The sequence below is a fragment of the Pygocentrus nattereri genome, chromosome 7 (assembly GCF_015220715.1).
Source record: "Pygocentrus nattereri isolate fPygNat1 chromosome 7, fPygNat1.pri, whole genome shotgun sequence".
NCBI classification, from domain to species: Eukaryota; Metazoa; Chordata; class Actinopteri; order Characiformes; family Serrasalmidae; genus Pygocentrus; species Pygocentrus nattereri.
The window spans coordinates 39,591,840-39,616,699 of record NC_051217.1 but is presented as its reverse complement, the minus strand read 5'-3'; the positions used below and the strand labels follow the sequence as shown (position 1 = coordinate 39,616,699).

The 24,860-nt window shown below is 40.7% G+C and overlaps 2 protein-coding genes across 2 annotated transcripts; both read left to right on the top strand.

The window, feature by feature from the left end:
- Positions 1-3,498: 3,498 nt before the first annotated feature.
- Positions 3,499-7,321, top strand: LOC108434104 (extracellular calcium-sensing receptor-like). The gene is made up of 6 exons (XM_017709015.1): positions 3,499-3,605; positions 3,771-4,071; positions 4,224-5,000; positions 5,709-5,933; positions 6,159-6,282; positions 6,408-7,321. Exons 1-6 carry the CDS (start codon positions 3,499-3,501, stop codon positions 7,319-7,321), a joined length of 2,448 nt encoding a protein of 815 aa, XP_017564504.1.
- A 5,854-nt stretch (positions 7,322-13,175) lies between these two features.
- Positions 13,176-24,335, top strand: LOC108434010. The gene is made up of 12 exons (XM_017708926.2): positions 13,176-13,366; positions 13,530-13,830; positions 13,983-14,759; positions 15,761-15,985; positions 16,231-16,354; positions 16,469-17,375; positions 20,348-20,524; positions 20,690-20,990; positions 21,143-21,919; positions 22,708-22,932; positions 23,168-23,291; positions 23,422-24,335. Exons 1-12 carry the CDS (start codon positions 13,176-13,178, stop codon positions 24,333-24,335), a joined length of 5,043 nt encoding a protein of 1,680 aa, XP_017564415.2.
- Positions 24,336-24,860: the final 525 nt, after the last annotated feature.

The following is a 24,860-nucleotide window of genomic DNA, read 5'->3' as shown; positions in this document are numbered from 1 at the left end:
TAGAGAAAGTATCATTGCTAGTTACCAATAGCTTAGAGAAAAAGACAGTCCTGAGCTCAGATAATGCTAGAAGCAAAATGTCACTGCAGACACAGATAGAAAAAGAAACAGAGTTGAACATAGAACTCTGTGCCATTCAATGCAATACAATAACAATAAGATACAATGCAATAAACTACAATACACAGTGCAGTACAATAAAATAAGTGAAGTACAACAAGTACAGTACAACAACCCATACAAAAAAACCCAAAAGAACATATGTATAAAATACCCATCCATCCATCCATCCATCCATCCATCCATCCATCCATCCATTTTCTAAGCCGCTTCTCCGTCAGGGTCGCGGGGGGATGCTGGAGCCTATCCCAGCAGTCTTCGGGCAGAAGGCAGGATACACCCTGGACAGGTCTCCAGTCCATCGCAGGGCAGTTGCCCCAACTAAGGGCAATTTAGCATCTCCATTTGGCCTGACTGCATGTCTTTGGACTGTGGGAGGAAACCAGAGAACCCGGAGGAAACCCACGCAGACACGGGGAGAACATGCAAACTCCACACAGAGAGGACCCTGTCCACCCAACCGGGGAATCGAACCCAGGCCCTCCTTGCTGTGAGGCGACAGCGCTACCCACCACGCCACCGTGCCGCCCGTATAAAATATATGTGAAATAAATAATTACTTAAATGTGATCACACTTTAAGGGTGTCACAAATACAGTACATACTGGCTTAACACATGACAATACACATCATGTTCTGAAAACTGCAGGAAACTGTTGATTGTTCAGCTATGTCAACTTATGTTGATTCACTTTTGAAAAACAAACCAAAATTAAACAACAATTTGACGTTGATTCACAACATTGGCTCAACCATAAATAAATGTTGAAATGTCGCCTGCAGTGCCTGATGTACAGACCATAACACAGTACTTTTGTCTGGCCCATAAAATGGCCAATATAGGGTAAGTGCCCTGATCTGGCACACATCTGGCCCATTTTAGGTGAAGCTGAATTTAAACTCTTTGGCCCTGACCCGGTCCATGTAAGGTGAGAGTATGGTAAATTTAATTTGCCCAGGTCTGGTCCACAACACATGAAATCTGGCCCATTTAAGGCGAAGTTGAGTTTAAGTCCTTTGGCCCTGATCTGGCCCAGACATGGCCCATGTAAGGTGAGAATATGATACATTTATTTGGTCCAGACATGGCCCATGTAAGGAGAGCATATGGGAAATGTATTTGGCCCAGACATGACCCATGTAAGGTGAGCAGATGGCAAATTTATTTGGCCCAGATATGGACCATGTAAGATGAGCATATGTTAAATTTATTTGTCTCATATTTGGTGGACCTGTGGCTGAGTCGAAGCAGCCAGACTCACCCTGAGTCAACACCGTATATAAAGGCCAAATGTGAGCCTTAAGAGAACTGCAGATGTGGGCCACATTTGGGCCAGCATTTCATTGCTATGAATGGAAGACATTCAAGCAATGTTGCTATGAAATCACTAAAGAAAACAGGCAGGACGGTTGTAACATGTGCTTTGTGGACATCCACCGTCATTTGATCTTATTTCACCGTAACTGCATTTTATCACAGATGAGCGGCAACATCATCTCATGTGCTCCAAGCAATGGCAGTGAATGAGAGCTTTCTAGTTCACTTGCTGCATCACATCCATTTGATTTGCAAATAAAACATATTGGAAGTAAATTAATTATAGATCATTAGAAATACTTTGTTTAAAAAATACCAAGTCGTCACACAGTGAGAAAATAGAAATCCTGTAAAGAAAAAAAAGATGCATCGATAATCATTTTATAATCGCATCACAGCCCTCTGAATCGTAATCCAATCAAAGTGAGGTACCTAGAGATTCTCACCCCAATACATTTTATATTCACATATTAATAGCTCTAAATTCCTTCGCAGTACCACCTCAGGACCTGCACTGACCCAGAAAAAAAGCATAAAGGTATATTGGTCGCAATGTTTAGCAAAAACATAGATGAATACAATAATATTTGAAAAAAAATGTAACTCAAACATTTAGTAGTAAATAAAAAATAATACAGCTTTTTTACTTACAATCTACAGTGATTAATAATAAATGAATAACAACAACATACACAATTATAAATTATGGAAGGCCAACAATAAAACCATTCCACATTTCAGCACTAAACATAAACATAAAGCATTGTTTATGCTTTATGCTTATGTTTAGTGCTGAAATGTGGAAAGGTTTTCTTGGCAATCTCATTGCTGTGCCAAAAATGGTCAACCATCTAAATAATATCTGGTCAGAAGTGGTTGTGTAGGCCTGTCATGGTTTTGACAGTGTAGGGTTTTTAACAGTGCTTCACAAAAATACTGCATGGCCAAAAGCACATGGTCATCACTTTTAATTAGTGAAAAGTTCTAGGATTATGCCTGTGAGTTTCTTATTTCCAGGAATTAGATGCAGTATATTATATTTTGACTAGCCCAGAAATCTAAGAAATCTGGATATAACAGCATTTGTTATATTAATGTCACAAAGGTTAAGATTATTTGAATATGTTTGGTGAAATTGCATTAATGCATATATTGAAATGACCCAGTGACTGAGTAACACAATTAACATTGTTCTCTGCTGTACCTCTAAAATTGAGGCCTGGCGCATTTAAAATAATTTGTATGTTTCCAATTTCCCTGTAAAAGGAAACATTAGGACGACCTGCGTAATGTGCTGTTGGTCCTCCCTGTGCCACCAAAACAACTCCACAAGACATGGACTCGGAAGGTGGCCTGTCGTATCTAGCACCAAAATGTTAGTAGCTTATCCTGTAAGTCCTGTAAATCACGATTTGGAGCACATGTGCGATAAACTAGTGGTACCATCACATTCCACAGACGCTCGATCAAACTGACATCTGGGGAATTTTGAGGCCATGGGAACACGTGAGGAACTCATTATGTTTTCCTCAGACCATTCCAAACAAAGTGCACAGTGTGGCATAATACCGGATAACTGATACACAGAGACCTGAAATCATGCAGTTGTACGCAATGTCAGTCTCTTCTCCTCACTGGTCACGCTGAACTCATAATTTAACCTGGATTTAAAATGAGCTTAATATTGCTTTCCTCAACACATCACAATTCAAAACACCAGAGACAAACAAAAACAAAAGTGATGTCATTTATTGTCATTAATATTCATGTCATAATCATGCCTCCTGAGTCTGAGCTCAAACACACACACACACACACACGCACGCACGCACGCATGCACGCACGCACACACACACAGGGGATTTTCACAATGTGGCTATTTAAAGAGAGTCACTCCAGTTTTCAGATAACCAAAAACTACCCAGCAGACCATGCAGATCATTTCAGTGCCATTGATGTTCGTATCAATGTTTTGGATGCCTGGGTTCAGTCCAGCAAATGGTCAAACCGACCTCGTCACCTGCAGGCGGTGGATTGAGCCTCAAATTCCTGATTTTTCTATGGATGGAGATTTTATCATCGGAGGAATTTTTTTGATCCATTCCCACACAAGTTCAGAAAATAAGGCGTACACCAGACAGCCACTCCAGCTACAGTGCTCTGGGAGGTTTGTCTGTGAATGTGAAGAGTTACATAGAGCAGAAGAGCGAAATCGTAACAATCAAATTGATATGAATTGTGCAATAATGCGCTCCTTACTCAATTAATGTTCTCTGGAACTATGTGGTAATAGAAAAAAAGTGTGATTTGTGTGTTTTATTGTTCTCAACAGTATGAGTTCCAGGGGGCTGCGCATCGCTCGTGCCATGGAGTTCACCATCCAAGAGATCAACAACAGGACAGATGTCCTGCCGGGAATCACGTTAGGATACCAGATACACGACTCGTGTTCTGCAGTGTCGATGGCTGTTAAAGTTGCATTTCAGTTTGCAAACGGCATGGAACCATTTTACAATGATACTGATTCCTGTTCAAAATCAGCAGCTGCTGCGGTTCCTGCTCTCGTGGGAGAATCTACTTCCACTCTTTCAATCAGTATGGCCAGAATTCTGGGACTATTTGGAATTCCACAGGTGATTGTAAGATGCATCAAACTGTGGAAGAATGTGTTCATCTCTAGTTAATTATCTAGAACCATATAAAGTCATATACGAACCCATAAAACAATTATCGAATGATGCTTCTAAAATAACGTTTCCATCCTCTTTTCTACATTGAATTACAGGTGAGTCACTACGCAACTTGCGCATGTCTGAGCGATAAGCGTCAGTATGCTGCCTTCCTCAGGACCGCGCCTAGTGACCACCACCAAGCCGCCGCACTAGCAAGAATGGTCAAGTATTTTGGATGGACGTGGGTAGGGGCAGTGCGAAGCGACACAGACTATGGGAATTATGGAATGGCGGCGTTTCTAAAGGCTGCGCAGGAGGAGGGAATCTGTGTGGAGTACTCCGAGTCCTACTACAGAACAGATCCGCGCAGTAAACTGGAGAGAGTGGCGAACGTCATCCGGAGATCAACAGCCCGGGTAATAGTAGCGTTTATTCAAACAGGCGACATGTTTTTTCTGTTGCAGGAACTAGCAACACGACCGCCGCCACCACTTCAGTGGATCGGCAGCGAAGGATGGATCATAGATCCAGATCTCCTCCAGTTTAACATGTGCGCTGGGGCGATAGGATTTGGGATCCCCCGCTCAGTGATTCCAGGTTTCCGTGAGTTTCTTCTGGATCTCTCTCCAGCACAAGCGCTGAAATCTCCTCTGCTAACGGAGTTTTGGGAGAGCTCGTTCAGCTGTAGCCTAAAAGGCTCTTCAGAGGGCGCGCGGGAATGTGACGGTAGTGAGGATATCCGCGCGCTGCAGAACTCATATACAGACACTTCACAGCTGCGCATCACTAACATGGTGTACAAAGCTACGTATGCCATAGCGCATGCCATCCACGGTGTTATCTGTAATGACACGCAGTGCGACAAGAGCGCTAAATTCACACCATGGCAGGTAAAAAAAAAAAAAAAAAGATCCGCTTTTAATGTAAATAAACTGTAAAATTTACATACTGATAAATTTATTGGCTACTTGGGTAATTCTACCATTTTGAATTAAAAGTTTCAGTGTTTTGAAATTGAAAGATGACACGTGTTTTGAAAGGATCCTCCTTTTTTCGTTAATGCCATTTTGTTTTATTTTTACTATGGACAATTGCATTAAGATCATTTTCATCATAAGATGAGTTTTAATGTTTACAGATATTTACATCATATAATAGTTGTATGATATAATGTATTTTTACAATTGAATCTGGTAATAAAGCGCAGGTATTGCTTCTTCAAAAAAAATATTATCACAGCATCAGAGAAGCCGCTGCTGCTAAATGATATTTTTATGCACAACATAAATAAAAAGGCTTTAAATAAATAATAAAAAAACAGCTATTTGTGTAGCTACTTATTGATATATTTAGGAATACAACAAATTACATATATATATACAAACACTGTTCTGTTCTTTATTTGTGTTTTGAGGTTCTGTTAAAGGCCTGCAAAGTTGTGAGACTGCCCAACTGCTCAAAGACTATTCAGAATTGACCACCATATCAATATTCATCAATAATATATTATTGTTTTCAGTGATATTTGAAAAGAATTGATCAGAGTTCACAGTTCAAAATCAAAGTTACACAAGTTTTCAAAATATGTTTCATTGCAGATACTCAACCACCTCAAGAGAGTGAACTTCACTACAAAGAATGGTTTTCAGGTCTCGTTTGATTCCAGTGGTGATCCCGTGGCTTTCTACGAGCTCATAAACTGGCAGGTTAAGGAAGACGGTAGTTTGGATTTTGTGACGGTGGGTCACTTTGACTCATCCAGACCAAGAGGCCAGGAGTTCAGTATGAGCAGAGCAATCATCTGGGTGGGACGACAGACCAAGGTACTCCTAGTAGTCTCCGATCATACATTTAAATATAAAAAATGAACATTTTATGCCGATGAACCTTAACATATTAACTCATTCCTATATATAAATAACATAATGTAATTAAATATTTAATGTAGCTTAAATTTATGAAATGTCTTTCCTGAAATATTTTGACATTTTTTGACAAACAGTGATTTCCATTTGTCTCATATATTTAATTGGTCTAATGTCTTTCAGGTGCCAACGTCTGTGTGCAGTGAGAGCTGTCCTCAAGGAACCAGGAAGGCTGTGCAGAAAGGAAAGCCAGTCTGCTGCTATGACTGTATACCATGTGCAGAAGGAGAGATCAGCAACAAGACAGGTTGTGTATCATACCTAATGCTGGGAACAGCTTTGTTTGTTTGTTTGTTTATTTGTGTATTTATTTATATCCTATTACGGTCCTTTTTCACATACAGTTCGATATGTGTTTTTCTAATGTCTCAGACTCTGTGAACTGTGTGCGCTGCCCTCCTGAGTTCTGGCCCAACACACAGCAAGACAGCTGTCTACCCAAGCCTGTGGAGTTCCTGTCCTGGGACGACACTCTGAGCATCATCCTGACAGCATTCTCCATCACTGGGGCCTTCATAGCTGTATGTGTGGCTGTTGTTTTCTACAAACACAGAACTTCTCCCATCGTCCGAGCCAACAACTCAGAGCTGAGCTTCCTGCTGCTCTTCTCACTGACTCTGTGTTTCCTATGTTCACTTACTTTTATTGGTCGACCCTCTGAGTGGTCTTGTATGCTGCGTCACACAACCTTTGGGATCACCTTCGTCCTCTGCATCTCCTGTGTTCTGGGGAAAACAATAGTGGTGTTAATGGCCTTCAGAGCTACACTTCCAGGCAGTGATGTCATGAAATGGTTTGGGCCTCCACAGCAGAGACTCAGTGTTCTCACCTTCACTCTCATACAGGTCCTTATTTGTGTTCTTTGGTTGACAATTTCACCTCCTCTCCCCTTCAAAAATCTACAGCAATACAAGGAAAGGATAATACTGGAATGTGCATTAGGTTCAGCTATAGGTTTCTGGGCTGTGCTGGGTTACATAGGGTTTTTGTCTCTTTTGTGTTTTATTTTGGCTTTTCTAGCTCGGAAGCTGCCTGATAACTTTAATGAAGCCAAGTTCATCACATTCAGCATGCTCATATTTTGTGCAGTATGGATCACCTTTATCCCAGCTTATGTCAGCTCTCCTGGAAAGTTCACTGTAGCTGTAGAGATATTTGCTATTCTGGCCTCAAGCTTTGGATTGACGTTTTCTATTTTTGCTCCCAAATGTTTCATAATCATCTTTAGGCCAGAACACAATACCAAGAAACATCTTATGGGTAAAGGACCCTCCAAATCTATTTGACACTATTTTACAAATTTTCCATGTTACACTATGATTTAACCATTTACATGAGATATGATCATTCATGATTAGTTTTATATGTGCATTGTATTTGCAGTAAAACTCCTTTTTGTAACAAGTTATGTTTTGATTCATAAATTTATCTAATAAGATTTTCAGGTGTACTACTTAAATGATAGTAGGTAATAATTTAATACCATATTAAATTGATGTGAACCTGCTCTCCGTATTTTTCATCTTCTGTATCAAAATGGAGTCTTTATCTCTATCTGAGAGTATTTCCCTTATTAATAGAGGGACAAAGGCACCGGAAAGTTGACCATTCTTCACCTTAGAACAAAGCACACGCATGTTTTATATTACTTTCATATCTCTAATTTGTGAAAAGCATAGTTATATAAAAATATCTTACTTTCATATTTCTATACCTCATTAATATGCCGATGCTCATCAGTAACAGAAAATATGCAAATCCATGCTCATCTTAAATCAATTGTCTTAATTATCCCTTATATTTCAGAAAATGAAATTCAGAATTTAGCCAATTCTGGACTAATTAAACACATACACATGCTTTTTGTCCTAGAGAATGATAATACCGATATCTTTGTCCCATGCCTAAACACAGGCCCTTACACATACATGTGTTGTAGCAGGAAACTGACTTTAAAATTATATATCAAAGCATTAATGGATTGTTTTGTGCCATAAATATAATGATAATGCCAAACAGCAATAAATGCTATTTAGTTTTTGATTTTGTTATCTGATTATATCAAGAGTTTATATAATACCGTTTAAGGATTCGGTGCAGTGCAACGCCCGGACACTCTGTGAGGTGATCATAACCACAACACAATTGGATGAGCCAGAAATCCTACCGGCACCCTCTGCGGTAAAAGCCAGGTTAGATCAGGAGTCGCAACACAAATGATCAGAAGAGACATTTTGTCCTTTCAACAGTAAACAAACCACCTTGGCCGCCACATTTATATCTAGTATGTCTTGAAAAATGTCACAGTTTCTTGTAAAATGTCTCTCAACTTTCGACTGTTTTATGAGGCTGAAGTCGCTTCTTGAAGTCACTCCAGCTTCTTTTGTCGAATTTTCCCGTTCCACCTTAAATTCTGACTGATGCACCAAATGTAATTGTGGCACCATTTAAGGCGGAACTGGAACATTTGAAAGAGAAGCGACTTCCTCCTCGCCACGTTTTAGTGTTTGACAGTCTCTCCTTGCAGATTTAACTTGCCAGGAAACCAAGTGCAGCGCTTATGAATGCGAATAACGCATCGTTGCTAGGTGACCTGCAGTCTGAGTATCAGTCGCTGCTAAACAGGGCATTCGCGCGATGTTGCACTCGTCTCATTTCGAAGGTATTTAACTGACACCGAGATCCCCCCACTCTCTACGACGAGACCAAAACATAACAAGTCGTCACACACAAGAATCAGAAGAAGAAGAATCAGAAGAAGTTTTATTGCCGTTGTCAATGAACAGGATTCACAGACTAGGAATTTGCTTTGGCATGAAGGTGCAACATAAAAACAAGTAGTAATAGGCATGCAAAATTAAGTCCACATAAATAAATACTCTATGCAAATAAATAGATAGAATGAATAAAAATAAAAATACAAAAGGCATGTACAACAGTACTATATACCACAGTGCAGGTGGAGTAGTGCAATTCATGTAAAGTGACCAAGACAGGGTTATAAAGAGGTAAGTGATGTGATTATATATTGTTCTTGAGTCCAATGGCAGAGGAGAAGAAACTGTTACTGTGGCGGGAGGTTCTGGTCCGAATGGACCGAAGCCTCCTGCCCGAGGGGAGTGGATCAAATAGACTGTGTGCGGGGTGAGAAGGGTCTGCTATAATCCAATCCGCTCTCCCCACAGTCCTGGAGATGTACAGGTCTTGGAGAGATGGGAGGCTGCAGCCTACCACCTTCTCAGCGGAGCGCACAATGCGCTGCAGCCTTTGTCTGTCCCTGGCAGTGGACCCAGTATACCACACTGTGATGGAGGAGCTGAGGATGGACTCGATGATGGCCGTGTAGAACTGTACCATCAGCTGTGCTGGCAGTTTGGCTTTCCTCAGTTGCCGCAGAAAGTACATCCTCTGCTGAGCCTTCTTGATGAGGGAGCTGATGTTCACCTCCCACTTGAGGTCCTGGGTGATGATGGTGCCAAGGGGCAGGGGGCTTGTGGCTTTCCTGAAGTCCACAGTCATCTCCACTGTCTTCTGGGCATTGAGCACCAAGTTGCTGTTGCTGCACCAGGTCACCAGCCAGTCCACCTCCTTCCTGTAGGCAGACTCATCACCGTCTGAGATGAGTCCAATGAGGGTGGTGTCGTCCGCAAACTTAATCAGTTTGACAGAGTCATGGATGGAGGTGCAGCAGTTGGTGTACAGGGAGAAGAGCAGAGGGGAAAGTACATAGCCCTGAGGAGATCCTGTGCTTAAAGTCTGCGTGTCCGAGACAATCTTCCCCAGCCGTACTCGCTGACTGCGGTCTGTGAGGAAGTCTGTGATCCACCTGCAGGTGGAGTCGGGCACATGGAGCAGAGAGAGCTTGTCCTGGAGCAGAGTGGGAAGGATAGTATTGAATGCAGAGCTGAAGTCCACAAACAGGATCCTAGCGTAGGTTCTTGGGGAGTCCAGATGCTGCAGGATGAAGTGGAGGGCCAGGTTTATGGCATCATCTACGGACCTGTTGGCTCTGTAGGCAAACTGCAGGGGGTCCAGATGGGGGTTGGTGATGGACTTGAGGTGGGATAAAACCAGATGTTCAAAGGTCTTCATGATTACGGACGTCAGGGCTACAGGCCTGTAGTCATTAAGTCCTGTGGCGCGTGGTTTCTTGGGGACAGGGACGATGATGGAGGACATGAAACAGGCTGGGACATGGCATGACTCCAGGGAAGAGTTGAAGATTCCCGTGAAGACTGGGGCCAGCTCATCAGCATCATAGTGTCTCAAGGTGGCAGAGGACACGGAGTCAGGGCCCGAAGCCTTGTGTGGATTTAACCTCTTAAACAGCCTGTTCACATCCTCCTCCTGGACTGAGAGGGCAGAGGGGGCCGATGGGCAATCCAAAGTGGTTAAGTGTATTGTGGTGTGGGGGGTGGAGGATGGGGGGTGTGAGTCCATGACTTCAAAACGTGAATAGAAGTCGTTAAGCTCACTAGCCAGTTTGAAATCTTCTGAACAATGAGGTGCTCTGGGCCTATAGTTGGTGATCTCTTTCAGCCCCTCCATACAGTGGCAGAGTTTTGGTGTGAACCAGAGAGTTTTGGTGTGAACCAGGGTTTATCATTATTAAAAGTGATTCTGGAGCGTGATGGGATGATGCTGTCTACACAGAAATGTATATATGACGTCACGGTATCTGTGTATTCATCTAAGCTGTCTGTAGAAGCCTTGAACATGTCCCAGTCTGTGGTGTCCAAACACGTGCGTATAGCTCCTCCACAGCTTCACTGGTCCACTTTTTATATGACCTCACGACAGGTTTAGAGAACTTTAGTCTCTGTCTGTACGCAGGGATCAGGTGAACCATGACATGATCTGAGAGTCCTAAAGCCGCACGGGGCACAGCACGGTAAGCACCACTCACTGTAGTGTAACAGTGATCCAACGTGTTCCCCTCTCTGGTCGGGCATGTGTTTGTATTTCGGTAGTTCATGATTAAGTTTCGCTTTGTTAAAATCTCCGAGGATTATAACAAGGGAGTCCGGTAAAGACCGCTCCACGTCCATTATCTGGTCCGCCAGAGCACGCTCTGCTTCGTGCACATCGGCGCTCGGTGGAATGAGCGGCCAGAATAAATGAAGAAAACTCACGTGGGGCGTAGAACGGCTTACAGTTAATGAAAATGTATTCCAGAGAAGGAGAGCAGTGTTGGGAAATCACTGTCACATCGGAGCACCAGGCGTTGTTGATATAGAAACAGACTCCTCCACCTTTCGTTTTACCTCCGGCAAGTTCCCGTTGTCTGTCCGCGCGGAGGAGCTGGAATCCCTCAAGATGGAGCGCACAGTCCGGGGTCTGTGTGTTCAACCACGTCTCGGTGAAGCACAACACACTAGAGGAGGAAAAGTCGTTGTTTTTTCTCATCAGCAGCGCTATCTCGTTCATTTTATTGGAGAGTGAGCGGACGTTGGAGAGGAAAATCCCAGGTAGGGGCGTGCGCGTCCCCCGTGTGCGAAGGCGCACGAGTACACCAGCTCGCTTCCCTCTTCGGCGGCGTCTCACTTTTTTGTTTATAAAGTGCACTAATAATGCAGCAGGCACTAGAAAAACTGGTGAAATGTCTGTAGGGGTTGTTGTTCTAAAAATAGAAATCTATTTCTCCAAAATAGAAATCCTGTAAAGAAAAAAAAGATGCATCGATAATCGTTTAAAAATCGCATCACAGCCCTCTGAATCTTAATCAAATCGAATCGTGAGGTGCCTAGAGATTCCCACCCCAATACATTTCATATTCAAATATTAGAACCACCTCAGAACCTGCACTAACCCAGAAAATAAAGCATAAAGGTCCCAAATAATTGGTTTTAATGTTTATCAAAAAAAAAAAAAAAACATAGATGAATACACATCTTTGAAAAAAATCCTCAAACATTTAGTAGTAAAGAAAAAAAATAAAGATTTTTACTTACAATGTACTCTGATTAAAAATAAATAAATAATAATTGAATAAGAACAACATACAAAGGTATTAATTATGACAGGCCAACAATAAAACCATTCCACCTTTCAGCACTAAACATAAACATAAAGCATTGTTTATGCTTATATTTAGTGCTGAAAGGGTTAAAGGTTTTCTTGGCAATATCATTGCTGTGCCGAAAATGGTCAACCATCTAAATATGATAAGGTCAGCAATGGTTGTGTGCACCTTTTATGGTTTTGACAGTGTGTGGTTTTTAAGAGTTTTTCTCAAAAATACCGCATGGCCAAAAGAACATGGTCATCAGTTTTAATTAGTGAAAAGTTCTAGGATTATGCCTGTTAGTTTCATGTTTCCAGGAAGTAGATGCAGTATATTATGTTCTGATTAGCCAGGAAGTCTAAAACATCTGGACATAAAGGCATTTGTTATATTAATGTCAAAAAGGTTACGATTATTTGAATATGTTTAGTCAAATTGCATTAATGCATTTATTGAAATGACCCAGTGACTGAGTAACACGATTAACATTGTTCTCTGCTGTACCTCTAAAATTGAGGCCTGGTGCATTTAAAATCATTTGTATGTTTCCAATTTCCCTGAAAAAAGGAAACATTAGGACGACCTGCGTAATGTGCTGTTAGTCCTCCCTGTGCCACCAAAACAACTCCACAAGACATGGACTCTGAAGGTGGCCTGTCATATCTATCACTGGTTTTCCAGACCATTCCAAACAAAGTGTACAGTGTGGCATAATACCGGATAACTGATACACAGAGACCTGAAAGCGTGCAGTTGTACGCAATGTCAGTCTCTTCTCCTCACTGGTCACGCTGAACTCATAATTTAACCTGGATTTCCTCAACACATCACAATTCCAAACACCAGAGACAAACAAAAACAAAAGTGATGTCATTTACTGTCATTACTATTCAGGTCATAAGCATGCCTCCTGAGTCTGAGCTCAAACACACACACACACACACACACACACACACACACACACACACACACACACGCACGCACGCACGCACGCACGCACGCACGCACGCACGCACAGGGGATTTTCACAATGTGGCTATTTAAAGAGAGTCACTCCAGTTTTCAGATAGCCAGAAACTACCGAGCAGACCATGCAGATCATTTCAGTGCCATTGATGTTGGTATCAATGTTTTGGATGCCTGGGTTCAGTCCAGTAAATGGTCAAACCGACCCCGTCACCTGCAGGCGGTGGATTGAGCCTCAAATTCCTGATTTTTCTATGGATGGAGATTTTATCATCGGAGGAATTTTTTTTATTCATTCCCACACAAGTTCAGAAAATAAGACGTACACCAGACAGCCACTCCAGCTACAATGCTCAGGGAGGTTTGTCTGTGAATGTGAAGAGTTACATAGAGCAGAAGAGCGAAATCGTAACAATCAAATTGTTATGAATTGTGCAATAATGCGCTCCTTTCTCAATTAATGTTCTCTGGAACTATGTGGTAATAGAAAAAAAGTGTGATTTGTGTTTTATTTTTCTCAACAGTATGAGTTCCAGGGGGCTGCGCTTTGCTCGTGCCATGGAGTTCACCATCCAAGAGATCAACAACAGGACAGATGTCCTGCCGGGAATCACGTTAGGATACCAGATACACGACTCGTGTTCTGCAGTGTCGATGGCTGTTAAAGTTTCATTTCAGTTTGCAAACGGCATGGAACCATTTTACAATGATACTGATTCCTGTTCAAAATCAGCAGCAGCTGCTGTTCCTGCTCTAGTGGGAGATTCTACGTCCACTCTTTCAATCAGCATGACTAGAATGCTGGGACTATTTGGAATTCCACAGGTGATTGTAAGATGCATCAAACTGTGGAAGAATGTGTTCATCTCTAGTTAATTATCTAGAACCATATAAAGTCATATACGAACCCATGAAACAATTATCGAATGCTGCTTCTAAAATAACGTTTCCATCCTCTTTTCTACATTGAATTACAGGTGAGTCACTACGCAACCTGCGCATGTCTAAGCGACAAGCGTCAGTATCCTGCCTTCTTCAGGACCGCGCCTAGTGACCACCACCAAGCGGCCGCACTGGCAAGAATGGTGAAGCATTTTGGCTGGACATGGATTGGGGCAGTGCGAAGCGACACAGACTATGGAAATAATGGAATGGCGGCGTTTCTAAAGGCTGCGCAGGAGGAGGGAATCTGTGTGGAGTACTCCGAGTCCTACTACAGAACAGATCCGCGCAGTAAACTGGAGAGAGTGGCGAACGTCATCCGGAGATCAACAGCCCGGGTAATAGTAGCGTTTCTTCAATCAGGCGACATGTTTTTTCTTTTGCAGGAACTAGCAACAAGACCGCCGCCTCCACTTCAGTGGATCGGCAGCGAAGGGTGGATCATCGATCAAGATATCCTGCGCTTTAACATGTGCGCTGGGGCGATAGGATTTGGAGTTCCCCGCTCGGTGATTCCAGGTCTTCGTGAGTTTCTTCTGGATCTCTCTCCAGCACAAGCACTGAAATCTCCTCTGCTAACGGAGTTTTGGGAGAGCTCGTTCAGCTGTAGCCTAAAAGGCTCCTCAGGGGGCGCGCGGAAATGTAACGGCAGTGAGGATATCCGCGCGCTGCAAAACCCGTATACAGACACGTCGCAGCTTCGCGTGACTAACCTGGTGTATAAAGCTACGTATGCCATAGCGCATGCCATCCACGGTGTTATCTGTAATGACACGCAGTGCGACAAGAGCGCTAAATTCACACCATGGCAGGTAAAAAAAAAAAAAAAAAAAAAGCTCTTCTTATAATGTACATAAACTGTAACATTTACATACTGATAAATGTATTGGCTACATGGGTAATTCTACCATTTTGAATTGAAAGTTTCAGTGTTTTGAAATTGAAAGATGACAATGTTTCCTTTTTTGTTTTGAAAGGATCCTCCTTTTTTTCGTTAATGCCATCTTATTTTATTTTTACTATATACAATTGAATTAATATCATATTCATCATAAGATATAGTTTTAATGTTTACAGATATTTAAATCATATAATAGTTGTATGATATAATGTATTTTTACAATTGAATCTGGTAATAAAGCGCAGGTATTGCTTCTTCAAAAAAAACATTATCACAGCATCAGAGAAGTCGCTGCTGCTAAATGATATTTTTATGCACAACATAAATAAAAAGGCTTTAAATAAATAATAAAAAACAGCTATTTGTGTAGCTACTTTTCGATATATTTAAGAATACAACAAATTACATTATATATATATATATATATATATATATATATAATATATATATATATATATATATATATATATATATATATATATACTTGTGTAACTTTGATATTGAACTGTGAACTCTGATCAATTCTTTTCAAATATCACTGAAAACAATAATATATTATTGATGAATATTGATATGGTGGTCAATTCTGAATAGTCTTTGAGCAGTTCAATAGCTGAGGAGTCTCACAACCTTGCAGGCCTTTAACATGACCTTAAAATACAAATAAAGAACAGAACAGTGTTTGCGTGTGTGTGTGTGTGTGTGTGTGTGTGTTTGTGTATGTATATATATATATATATATATATATATATATATATATATATATATATATATATATATATATGTTCATCATGTATATAATATTCATTAATAATATATTATTGTTTCCAGTGATATTTGAAAAGAATTGATCGGAGTTCACAGTTCAAAATCAAAGTTACACAAGTTTTCAAAATATATGTTTTACTGCAGATACTCAACCACCTCAAGAGAGTGAACTTCACTACAAAGAATGGTTTTCAGGTCTCGTTTGATTCCAGTGGTGATCCCGTGGCTTTCTACGAGCTCATAAACTGGCAGGTTAAGGAAGACGGTAGTTTGGATTTTGTGACGGTGGGTCACTTTGACTCATCCAGTCCAAGAGGCCAAGAGTTCAGTATGAACAGATCAATTATCTGGGTGGGACGACAAACCAAGGTACTCCTAGTAGTCTCTGATCATACATTTAAATATGAAGAAAAAATAACAACATTTTATGTTGATGAACCTTAACATATTAACTCACTACAATATATACAATTATGTAATTAAATATTTAACGTAGCTTATATTTACGAAATATCTTTCCTGAAATATTTTAAGTATTTTCGACTCATTTTAGAAATATTTTCGACAGTGATTTCCATTTGCCTCATATATTTAATTGGTCTAATGTCTTTCAGGTGCCGATGTCTGTGTGCAGTGAGAGCTGTCCTCCAGGAACCAGGAAGGCTGTTCAGAAAGGAAAGCCAGTCTGCTGCTATGACTGTATACCATGCGCAGAAGGAGAGATCAGTAACAAGACAGGTTGTGTATCACACGCAATGTGGTGAACATCTTTCTTCATTTATTAATTTATTTTTTATGCCCTTACAGTCCTTTTTCACATACGGTTCGATTTGTGTCTTTCTAATCTCTCAGACTCTTTGAACTGTGTGCGCTGCCCTCCTGAGTTCTGGCCCAACACCCATCGAGACAGCTGTCTACCCAAACCTGTGGAGTTTCTGTCCTGGGACGACACTCTGAGCATCATACTGACAGTGCTCTCCATCGCTGGGGCCTTCATAGCTGTATGTGTGGCTGCTGTTTTCTACAAACACAGAACTTCTCCCATCGTCAGAGCCAACAACTCAGAGCTGAGCTTCCTGCTGCTCTTCTCACTGACTCTGTGTTTCCTCTGTTCACTTACTTTCATTGGTCAGCCCTCTGAGTGGTCCTGTATGCTGCGTCACACAGCGTTTGGGATCACCTTCGTCCTCTGCATCTCCTGTGTTCTTGGGAAAACAATAGTGGTCTTAGTGGCCTTCAGAGCTACACTTCCAGGCAGTGATGTCATGAAATGGTTTGGGCCTCCACAGCAGAGACTCAGTGTTCTTGCCTTCACTCTGATACAGGTCCTTATTTGTACTCTTTGGTTGACAACCTCTCCTCCTCTCCCCTTCAAAAATCTAAAACAGTATAACGAAAGAATAATCCTGGAATGTGAATTAGGTTTAGCTATAGGATTCTGGGCTGTGCTGGGTTATATAGGATTTCTGGCTCTTTTGTGTTTTATTTTGGCTTTTCTAGCACGGAAGCTGCCTGATAACTTTAATGAAGCCAAGTTCATCACATTCAGCATGCTCATATTCTGTGCAGTATGGATCACCTTTATCCCAGCTTATGTCAGCTCTCCTGGAAAGTTCACTGTAGCTGTAGAGATATTTGCTATTCTGGCCTCAAGCTTTGGGTTGACGTTTTCTATTTTTGCTCCCAAGTGTTTCATAATCATCTTTAGGCCAGAGCAGAATACCAAGAAACATCTTATGGGTAAAGCAACCTCCAAATCTATTTGACACTATTGTCAAAATGTTACATGTCACAGTATGATTTAACCATTTACATGAGATATGATCCTTCATGATTAGTTTTATTTGTGCATTGTATTTGCGGTAAAACACCTTTTTGTAACATGTTATTTTTTAAGTTGTAAATCTCTATAAGTAAGATTTTCAGATGTACTAGTTAAATAATCATAGATAATAATTTAATACCATATTAAATTGATGTTACTCTTGCTCTCCATATTTTTCGTCTTCTGTATCAAAATTGATTCCATCTCTATCTGAGATTATTTTCCTTATTAATACAGGGACAAAGGCCACTGAAAGTTCACCATTCTTCACCGTAGAACAAAGCAGAAGTATGTTTTATACTACTTTCTGTATCTGGGAGCAGAGGCGGATGCACGTGCTGAGATAAGCGAGATTTATTAAGGGCAAATCCAGGGTCATAGTCACAACAGTCCAGGTGCCAGTCGCCAATAAGGAGTGGGGGGGGGGGGTTCGGGGCGGGGGGGGGTGTGGAGATAGGTGATAATCAGGGGAGGAGTTAACAAAAAAGGGGACTTAACCAAATGAAACGAACATGGAAGATCCAAAACACAAAGCACATGGACAGGACTGGGAGGGGCCAATTGTCACACTTGCATAACTCTAACTTGTGAAAAGCATAGTTATATAAAAATATCTTACTGTCAAATTTCTATAATTCATTAATATGCCGATGCTCATCAGTAACAGAAAATGTGCAAATTCACACTTATTTAAATGAAGTGTCTTAATTATCCCTTATATTTCAGAACATAAAATTGACAATGTAGCCAATTTTAGAAAAATTATACACATATACCTGATTTTGTCCTAGAAAATGATGATACCGAGATAATTTTCCCATGCCTTAACACAGGCCCTTAGTCATACATGTGTTATTGCAGGAAACTGACTTAAAATATATATATATCAAATTCCTCCTCGCCACGTTTTAGTGTTTGACAGTCTCTCCTTGCAGATTTAACTTGCCAGGAAACCAAGTGCAGCGCTTATGAATGCGCATAACGCATCGTTGCTAGCTGAGCTGCAGTCTGATTCTCAGTCGCTGCTAAACAGGGCATTCGCGCGATGTTGCACTCGTCTCATTTCGAAGGTATTTAACTGACACAGAGATCCCCCCACTCTCTACGACGAGACCAAAATCTAAGCTGTGAAATCACTAAGGACCACGGACAGGACGGCTGTAACACGTGCTGCGTGGACATCCACCGCCATTTGATGACTGTAACTACATTTCATCACAGATGAGCGGCAGCAGCGTCTCGTGTGCTCCAATTCATTATAGATCATTAGAAATACTTTGCTTTAAAAATAACAAGTCGTCACACAGTGAGAAAATAGAAATCCTCTGAAGAAAAAAAGATCCATCGATAATGGGTTTAAAATCGCATCACAGCCCTCTGAATCGTAATCAAATCGAATCGTGAGGTGCCTAGAGATTCCCACCACAATACATTTCATATTCAAATATTAGAACCACCTCAGAAGCTGCACTGACCCAAGAAGAAAATCATCAAGGTCTATTGGTTTTAATGTTTATCAAAAAAACATAGATGAATACACATCTTTGAAAAAAAAAAAACTCAAACATTTAGTAGTAAAGAAAAAAAATAAAGATTTTTTACTTACAATGAACTGTGATTAATAAAACATAAATAATAATTGAATAAGAACAACATACAAAGGTATTAATTATGACAGGCCAACAATAAAACCATTCCACATTTCAGCACTAATCATAAATATAAAGCATTGTTTATGCTTATGTTTAGTGCTGAAATGATTAAAGGTTTTCTTGGCAATATCATTGCTGTGCCGAAAATGGTCAACCATTTAAATATGATTTGGTCAGCAATGGTTGTGTGGACCTTTAATCGTTTTGACAGTGTGTAGTTTTTAAGAGTGATTCAGAAAAATACTGCATGACCAAAAGAACATGGTCATCACTTTTAATTAGTGAACAGTTCTAGGATTATGCCTGTTATGTTTCCAGGAAGTATAGATGCAGTATATTATATTCTGATTAGCCAGGAAGTCTAAGACATCTGGACATGAAGGCATTTGTTATATTAATGTCACAAAGGTTACGATTATTTAAATTAGTTTAGTCAAATTGCATTAATGCATTTATTGAAATGACCCAGTGACTGAGTAACACAATTAACATTGTTCTCTGCTGTACCTCTAAAATTGAGGCCTGGCGCATTTAAAATCATTTGTATGTTTCCAATTTCCCTGTAAAAGGAAACATTAGGACGACCTGCGTAATGTGCTGTTAGTCCTCCCTGTGCCACCAAAACAACTCCACAAGACATGGACTCTGAAGGTGGCCTGTCATATCTAGCACCAAAATGTTAGTAGCTTATCCTGTAAGTCCTGTAAATCACGATTTGGAGCACATGTGCGATAATCTAGTGGTGCCATCACATTCCACAGACGCTCGATCAAATTGACATCTGGGGAATTTTGACGCCATGGGAACACCCGAGGAACTCTTCATTATGTTTTCCAGACCATTCCAAACAAAGTGTACAATGTGGCATAATACCGGATAACTGATACACAGAGACCTGAAATCATGCAGTTGTACGCAATGTCAGTGTCTTCTCCTCACTGGTCACGCTGAACTCATAATTTAACCTGGATTAAAATTGAGCTTAATATTGCTTTACTCAACACATCACAATTCAAAACACCAGAGACAAACAAAAACAAAAGTGATGTCATTTATTGTCATTAATATTCATGTCATAATCATGCCTCTTGAGTCAGAGCTCACACACACACACACACACAGGGGATTTTCACAATGTGGCTATTTAAAGAGAGTCACTCCAGTTTTCAGATAGCCAAAAACTACCCAGCAGACCATGCAGATCATTTCAGTGCCATTGATGTTCGTATCAATGTTTTGGATGCCTGGGTTCAGTCCAGTAAATGGTCAAACCGACCTCGTCACCTGCAGGCGGTGGATTGAGCCTCAAATTCCTGATTTTTCTATGGATGGAGATTTTATCATCGGAGGAATTTTTTCGATTCATTCCCACACAAGTTCAGAAAATAAGACGTACACCAGACAGCCACTCCAGCTACAGTGCTCTGGGAGGTTTGTCTATGAATGTGAAGAGTTACAGAGAGCAGAAGAGCGAAATTGTAACAATCAAATTGTTATGAATTGTGCAATAATGCGCTCCTTACTCAATTCATGTTCTCTGGAACTATGTGGTAATAGAAAAAAAGTGTGATTTGTGTGTTTTATTGTTCTCAACAGTATGAGTTCAAGGGGGCTGCGCATCGCTCGTGCCATGGAGTTCACCATCCAAGAGATCAACAACAGGACAGATGTCCTGCCGGGAATCACGTTAGGATACCAGATACACGACTCGTGCTCTGCAGTGTCGATGACTGTTAAAGTTTCATTTCAGTTTGCAAACGGCATGGAACCATTTTACAATGATACTGATTCCTGTTCAAAATCAGCAGCTGCTGTTGTTCCTGCTCTCGTGGGAGAATCTACTTCCACTCTTTCAATCAGCATGACTAGAATGCTGGGACTATTTGGAATTCCACAGGTGATTGTAAGACGCATCAAACTGTGCAAGAATGTAGTCATCTCTAGTTAATTATCTAGAACCATATAAAGTCATATACGAACCCAGAAAACAATTATCGAATGATGCTTCTAAAATAACGTTTCCATCCACTTTTCTACATTGAATTACAGGTGAGTCACTACGCAACCTGCGCATGTCTGAGCGACAAGAGTCAGTATCCTGCCTTCCTCAGGACCGCGCCTAGTGACCACCACCAAGCGGCCGCACTGGCAAGAATGGTGAAGTATTTCGGCTGGACATGGATTGGGGCAGTGCGCAGCGACACAGACTATGGAAATTATGGAATGGCGTCGTTTCTAAAGGCTGCGCAGGAGGAGGGAATCTGTGTGGAGTACTCCGAGTCCTACTACAGAACACAACCGCGCAGTAAACTGGAAAGAGTGGCGAACGTCATCCGGACATCAACAGCGCGGGTAATAATAGCGTTTATTCAATCAGGCGACATGTTTTTTCTGTTGCAGGAACTAGCAACACGACCGCCGCCTCCACTTCAATGGATCGGCAGCGAAGGGTGGGTCACCGATCCAGAGTTTCTGCGCTTTAACATGTGCGCTGGGGCGATAGGATTTGGGATCCCCCGCTCGGTGATTCCAGGTCTTCGTGAGTTTCTTCTGGATCTCTCTCCAGCACAAGCACTGAAATCTCCTCTGCTAACGGAGTTTTGGGAGAGCTCGTTCAGCTGTAGCCTAAAAGGCTCCTCAGAGGGCGCGCGGAAATGTAACGGCGGTGAGGATATCCGCGCGCTGCAGAACCCGTATACAGACACGTCGCAACTGCGCATCACTAACCTGGTGTATAAAGCTACGTATGCCATAGCGCATGCCATCCACGGTGTTATCTGTAATGACACGCAGTGCGACAAGAACGCTAAATTCACACCATGGCAGGTAAAAAAAAAAAACAAACAAACAAAAAAACCGCTCTTCTTATAACGTAAATGAACTGTAAAATGTGCATAGTGATACATTTATTGGCTACTTGGGTAATTCTACCATTTTGAATTGAAAGTTTCAGCGTTTTGAAATTGAAAGATGACACGTGTTTTGAAAGGATCCTCCTTTTTTCGTTACTGCCATTTTGTTTAATTTTTACTATAGACAATTGCATTAATATCATATTCATCATAAGATATAGTTTTGTAGATTTACAGATATTTAAATCATAGGAAGGTCGTATGATATAATGTATTTTTATAATTCAAACTGGTAATAAAGCGCAGGTATTGCTTCCTCAAATACAAATATTATCACAGCATCAGAGAAGCCGCTGCTGCTATATGGTTTTTTATGCATAACATCATTAAAAGCCTTTAAATTAATTAAAAAAACAACAATTTGTCTAGCTACTTATTGATATAATTAGGTATACAACAAGGTATATACACACACACACACACACACACACCCACACGCACACAAGCACACACACACACATATATATATATATGCAAACACTCTCCTGTTCTTTATTTGTATTTTGAGGTTCTGTTAAAGACCTGCAAAGTTGTGAGACTGCCCAGCTATTGAACTGCTCAAAGACTATTCAGAATTGACCACCATATCAATATTCATCAATAATATATTACTGTTTTCAGTGATATGTGAAAATAATTGATCAGAGTTCACAGTTCAAAATCAAAGTTACACAAGTTTTCAAAATATATGTTTCATTGCAGATACTCAACCACCTCAAGAGAGTGAACTTCACTACAAAGAATGGTTTTCAGGTCTCGTTTGATTCCAGTGGTGATCCCGTGGCTTTCTACGAGCTCATAAACTGGCAGGTTAAGGAAGATGGTGGTTTGGATTTTGTGACGGTGGGTCACTTTGACTCATCCAGACCAAGAGGCCAAGAGTTCAGTATGAGCAGAGCAATCATCTGGGTGGGACGACAGACCAAGGTACTCCTAGTAGTCTCTGATCATACATTTAAATATGAAGAAAAATGAACAACATTTTATGTTGATGAACCTTAACATATTAACTCACTACAATATATAAAAATATAATGTAATTAAATATTTAATGTAGCTTCCACTTACAATAATCAGTCCTCAAGTATTTTAAGTGACATTTTTGTTGCCACACAGTGATTTCCATTTGTCTAATGCATTTAATTTGTCTAATGTCTTTCAGGTGCCGGTGTCTGTGTGCAGTGAGAGCTGTCCTCCAGGAACCAGGAAGGCTGTTCAGAAAGGAAAGCCAGTCTGCTGCTATGACTGTATACCATGTGCAGAAGGAGAGATCAGTAACAAGACAGGTTGTGTATCATACCTAATGCTGGGAACAGCTTTATTTATTTATTGATTGATTGATTTATTTATTTGTTTATTTATTTATGCCCTTACAGTCCTTTTCCACATACGATTTGTGTTTTTCTAATCTCTCAGACTCTTTGAACTGTTTGCGCTGCCCTCCTGAGTTCTGGCCCAACACCCAGCAAGACAGCTGCATCCCAAAGCCTGTGGAGTTCCTGTCCTGGGACGACACTCTGAGCATCATCCTGACAGTGTTCTCCATCACTGGGGCCTTCATATCTGTATGTGTGGCTGCTATTTTCTACAAAAACAGAACTTCTCCCATCGTTCGAGCCAACAACTCAGAGCTGAGCTTCCTGCTGCTCTTCTCACTGACTCTGTGTTTCCTCTGTTCACTTACTTTCATTGGTCAGCCCTCTGAGTGGTCCTGTATGCTGCGTCACACAATGTTTGGGATCACCTTCGTCCTTTGCATCTCCTGTGTTCTGGGGAAAACAATAGTGGTCTTAGTGGCCTTCAGAGCTACCCTTCCAGGCAGTGATGTCATGAAATGGTTTGGGCCTCCACAGCAGAGATTCAGTGTTCTTGCTTTCACTCTCATACAGGTCCTAATTTGTGTTCTTTGGTTAACAACATCTCCTCCTTTCCCCTTCAAAAATCTGAAACAATACAAGGAAAGGATTATTTTAGAATGTGAATTAGGTTCAGCAGTAGGATTCTGGGCTGTGCTGGGTTATATAGGATTTCTGGCTCTTTTGTGTTTTATTTTGGCTTTTCTAGCACGGAAGCTGCCTGATAACTTTAATGAAGCCAAGTTCATCACATTCAGCATGCTCATATTCTGTGCAGTATGGATCACCTTTATCCCAGCTTATGTCAGCTCTCCTGGAAAGTTCACTGTAGCTGTAGAGATATTTGCTATTCTGGCCTCAAGCTTTGGATTGACATTTTCTATTTTTGCTCCCAAGTGTTTCATAATCATCTTTAGGCCAGAACACAATACCAAGAAACATCTTATGGGTAAAGGACCCTCCAAATCTTTTTGACACTATTTTACAAATTTTCCATGTTACACTATGATTTAACCATTTACATGAGATATGATCATTCATGATTAGTTTTATATGTGCATTGTATTTGCAGTAAAACTCCTTTTTGTAACAAGTTATGTTTTGATTCATAAATTTATCTAATAAGATTTTCAGGTGTACTACTTAAATAACAGTAGGTAATAATTTAATACCATATTAAATTGATGTGAACCTGCTCTCCGTATTTTTCATCTTCTGTATCAAAATGGAGTCTTTATCTCTATCTGAGAGTATTTCCCCTATTAATAGAGGGACAAAGGCACCGGAAAGTTGACCATTCTTCACCTTAGAACAAAGCTCACGCATGTTTTATATTACTTTCATATCTCTAATTTGTGAAAGCATAGTTATATAAAAATATCTTACTTTCAAATTTCTATACCTCATTAATATGCCGATGCTCATCAGTAACAGAAAATATGCAAATTCACGCTTATCTTAAATCAATTGTCTTAATTATCCCTAATATTTCAGAAAATG